General features: G+C 34.7%; 1 protein-coding gene across 4 annotated transcripts; it reads left to right on the top strand.

Moving 5' to 3' along the window:
- Positions 1 to 256: 256 nt before the first annotated feature.
- On the top strand, positions 257 to 2,462 carry LOC106770966 (uncharacterized isomerase BH0283). Of its 4 annotated transcripts, none has more exons than XM_014656824.2 (6): positions 257 to 444; positions 533 to 757; positions 855 to 1,178; positions 1,355 to 1,516; positions 1,972 to 2,055; positions 2,136 to 2,462. In XM_014656824.2, the coding sequence occupies exons 1-6, from the start codon at positions 415 to 417 to the stop codon at positions 2,211 to 2,213; spliced, it is 903 nt and encodes a 300-aa protein (XP_014512310.1). In that variant the 5' UTR covers positions 257 to 414; the 3' UTR covers positions 2,214 to 2,462. The 4 variants fall into 4 exon arrangements, with proteins under 4 accessions (XP_014512310.1, XP_022641079.1, XP_014512308.1 ...); XM_022785358.1 differs by having other exon boundaries at positions 2,115 to 2,180; XM_014656822.2 differs by having other exon boundaries at positions 261 to 444; positions 2,129 to 2,462.
- The last annotated feature ends 400 nt before the right edge of the window (positions 2,463 to 2,862 follow it).

Here is a 2,862-nt window from a genome sequence, read left to right as displayed (position 1 = left end):
ATAACATGATTTAGTTTATTATAAGCTAAGTTTTGTATATATTATTTTGGAAGTAAGTTTTGTATATATTATCTCTCCTTGATTTTGGAAGTATTAATATTTCAGAAAATGAGTAATTTTGAACGTGACAATAATAATATATTTTTTGGACCGGATAGATATGCTTAGCCATTCATTTACTAGAAAATAAATTAATTTAAAAGTGAACTTAGGTGACTTTATTATTAGAAATGTTTATAAAATTACGATTTGGACGGTAAGAGAATCTATTGTTACATTATTTATGGATTGACTAAAGTGACGTTGACCTGTTAAAAAATTGAAGATTTTACAAAGCGAGAAATCCAAATGAAACACGTTTCATTGGTTTGAACTTTGATCAGTTTGAGCACTGCAGAAATTGTTGTCACGACAATGGCAAAGAAACCTGTGAAATACACTCTGGTATGTTTCTCTCCCAATTCAGTTTTCTCCTTTCTCATTACATCTTTAATATGAATCAGAGTTCGCTGAGTTCGAGTTGGATAACCAGGTGGACGCGTTTACTGAGTCAGTGTTCAAAGGAAACCCTGCAGCTGTGTGCCTCTTAGAAGAGGATAGAGATAAAGAGTGGTTTCAAGCAGTGGCAACTGAGTTCAATTTATCTGTCACAGCTTACGTAACTCGCGTCACTGAGTCCCATCACAACCTTAACTCGCTCCATGGAACCTCTAACAATCCTCGTTTTCACCTCAGATGGTTTACTCCTGTTACTGAGGTCAATTTAAAATTTACCGGCTTCACCAGAATGGATACAATCAAACACTTATGATTTTTTAAGAATATTTTTATCTGATTCATGTACCCTTTTGCAGATAGAGCTCTGTGGCCATGCTACCTTAGCTTCTGCTCACACACTGTTTTCATCTGGTTTGGTGGATACTGATGTTATTGAATTTGTGACGCTTTCTGGAGTATTGACTGCAAAAAAGATCCCAGTGATCAATATCACCAGTGACTCAGACTTGCTAAAGGGTGAAGCTAAGGATGGGTTTTATATTGAAGTGAATTTCCCTGTTGATCCTGTTATAGAATTCAACTTTGAGGAGACTTCCCAAATTTCTGGTGCATTGAATGGTGCTTCCATAATTGATATAAAGAAGACAAAAGATGGAGATGACTTATTTGTAATAATTCCTGTATGCTCTCTTCGGTTTCTGTTATTGTCTGGTACATGTTTGTTAACCTGCTTGATTATTGAAATAAGTATATATCTCTTGTTAGTATGTAACTTCACTTATACCCCAAAATACCAAGTATGCATTTTAAGCAATTTGTGTGCATTGAACACTACTAATGTTGCAAATTTTCCTAGGTTGTGGTCGAATCTGGAAGTGCTGTCGAAGAACTACAGCCACAACTTGATGCAATAGTTAAATGTCCAGGAAGGGGGATAATTGTTTCTGCGATTGCCCCTCCTGGCTCAGGGTTTGACTTCTGTAGTAGGTTCTTCTGCCCAAAATATGGAGTCAATGAGGTTAGTGGCTGAGAATTTGTATTTATAAGAAGTGGTTGACAATTTAGTCTAAAATGTTCATCTGGGGTCCAAGCATGGCGTGGTTCAAATTGATTATGAACTCATCATTCTGGATACAATTTTGGAACCGCAAAATCTTTTTATAAATGCTACTACTCTTCTTTCCTTTCGTTTGTTTTACCCTACAACCCTCAGCTTTTCTAGCTTATCTGTGGTCAAGTTTTACTAGTTACAGCAACCAGTTCAATGTTTTCAATTATATTAGCAAAAAAGATCTGTAATTGAAGACACATGATATTGTTTTACTACCTAATTTTATCATGTCCATTGTTGTATCATTTAGAATAAAGCGAAGGATATAATGGAAAGCAAGACCAATCTTAAATTCAAGCATAATAGATAAAAGTAGAATTAAAGAGATAATATCAAATGACTATTATAATATTTCAATTCAGGATCCTGTTTGTGGGGGTGCTCATTGTGCATTAGCACCCTACTGGAGCAAGAAGCTGGGGAAGTGTGACTTCAATGCTTACCAGGTACTCTCCTTCGCTTCATTGTGACTAATGATTATTTTTGTCAGTTGTTACTGTTATAGTAACATTTGTGCAGGCATCAGCCAGAGGGGGAGTTCTCAATGTTCATCTCGATGAGAAGAACCAAAGAGTGCTTCTGCGTGGAAAGGCTGTTACTGTAATGGAAGGCTGTGTTCTGGTCTAGTCCTGTTGTTAACATTGCAGAGTTTGTAATAGCACCAATGTTTTCGAAGACACCAAGTACTACACTGTTGCGATACTTTATTATTATCACACAATAATCTTTTGACTCGTTTAATGTATGCTTGTTTTAATCCAATTATGTATCACAGAAGGTAACCACTTGACTAGTGAGATGATATTCGATCTTTGAGGTCCACTGGTTATTAAATGCATTTTTTAAACCTCAAGCATTATCTGGATCACCCTTTTGCGGCTTAAAATTTGTGTTAGATTACTAAACATAATACTTATATGATACAAAATTATATGATAGAAGCAATCATGGGAAAAACGCAATGAAAATAGTAAGGGTCAAATCCTTCTCACATGAAGGTCAATGTGCCTTCATCTCAGGTGTTGAGTCCAAGAATGTCAAGGAAGTCCGAATCTGGTGGGTTGGGAAATGTCTAAAGTTTCTAAAACTTTTTGCTTCTACTATTGATTTTCTAGGAATAACTATATGAAAATTAGAATGAGTTAATTTAATTATTAGATAATCAAACTTTAAAATGATATTATAATTATTATTTTGTACTATTTTACAATTATGTCAAGACGTTTTAAAAACTATTATTATTATATAGAATT

This window comes from Vigna radiata, chromosome 8 (genome assembly GCF_000741045.1).
Source record: "Vigna radiata var. radiata cultivar VC1973A chromosome 8, Vradiata_ver6, whole genome shotgun sequence".
Classification (NCBI taxonomy): Eukaryota; Viridiplantae; Streptophyta; class Magnoliopsida; order Fabales; family Fabaceae; genus Vigna; species Vigna radiata.
The sequence above is the reverse complement of the archived record's forward strand: the minus strand, read 5'-3'. Positions and strand labels throughout refer to the sequence as shown.

What these genes read in the sequence shown, in the direction of transcription:
- LOC106770966 (XM_014656822.2), top strand. Translation starts at nt 415, where the DNA reads ATGGCAAAGAAACCTGTGAAATACACTCTG. An exon ending in AACCTGTGAAATACACTCTG is followed by an intron (nt 445 to 532) that starts GTATGTTTCTCT and finishes TTGGATAACCAG; the next exon opens with GTGGACGCGTTTACTGAGTC. An exon ending in ACTTATTTGTAATAATTCCT is followed by an intron (nt 1,179 to 1,354) that starts GTATGCTCTCTT and finishes AAATTTTCCTAG; the next exon opens with GTTGTGGTCGAATCTGGAAG.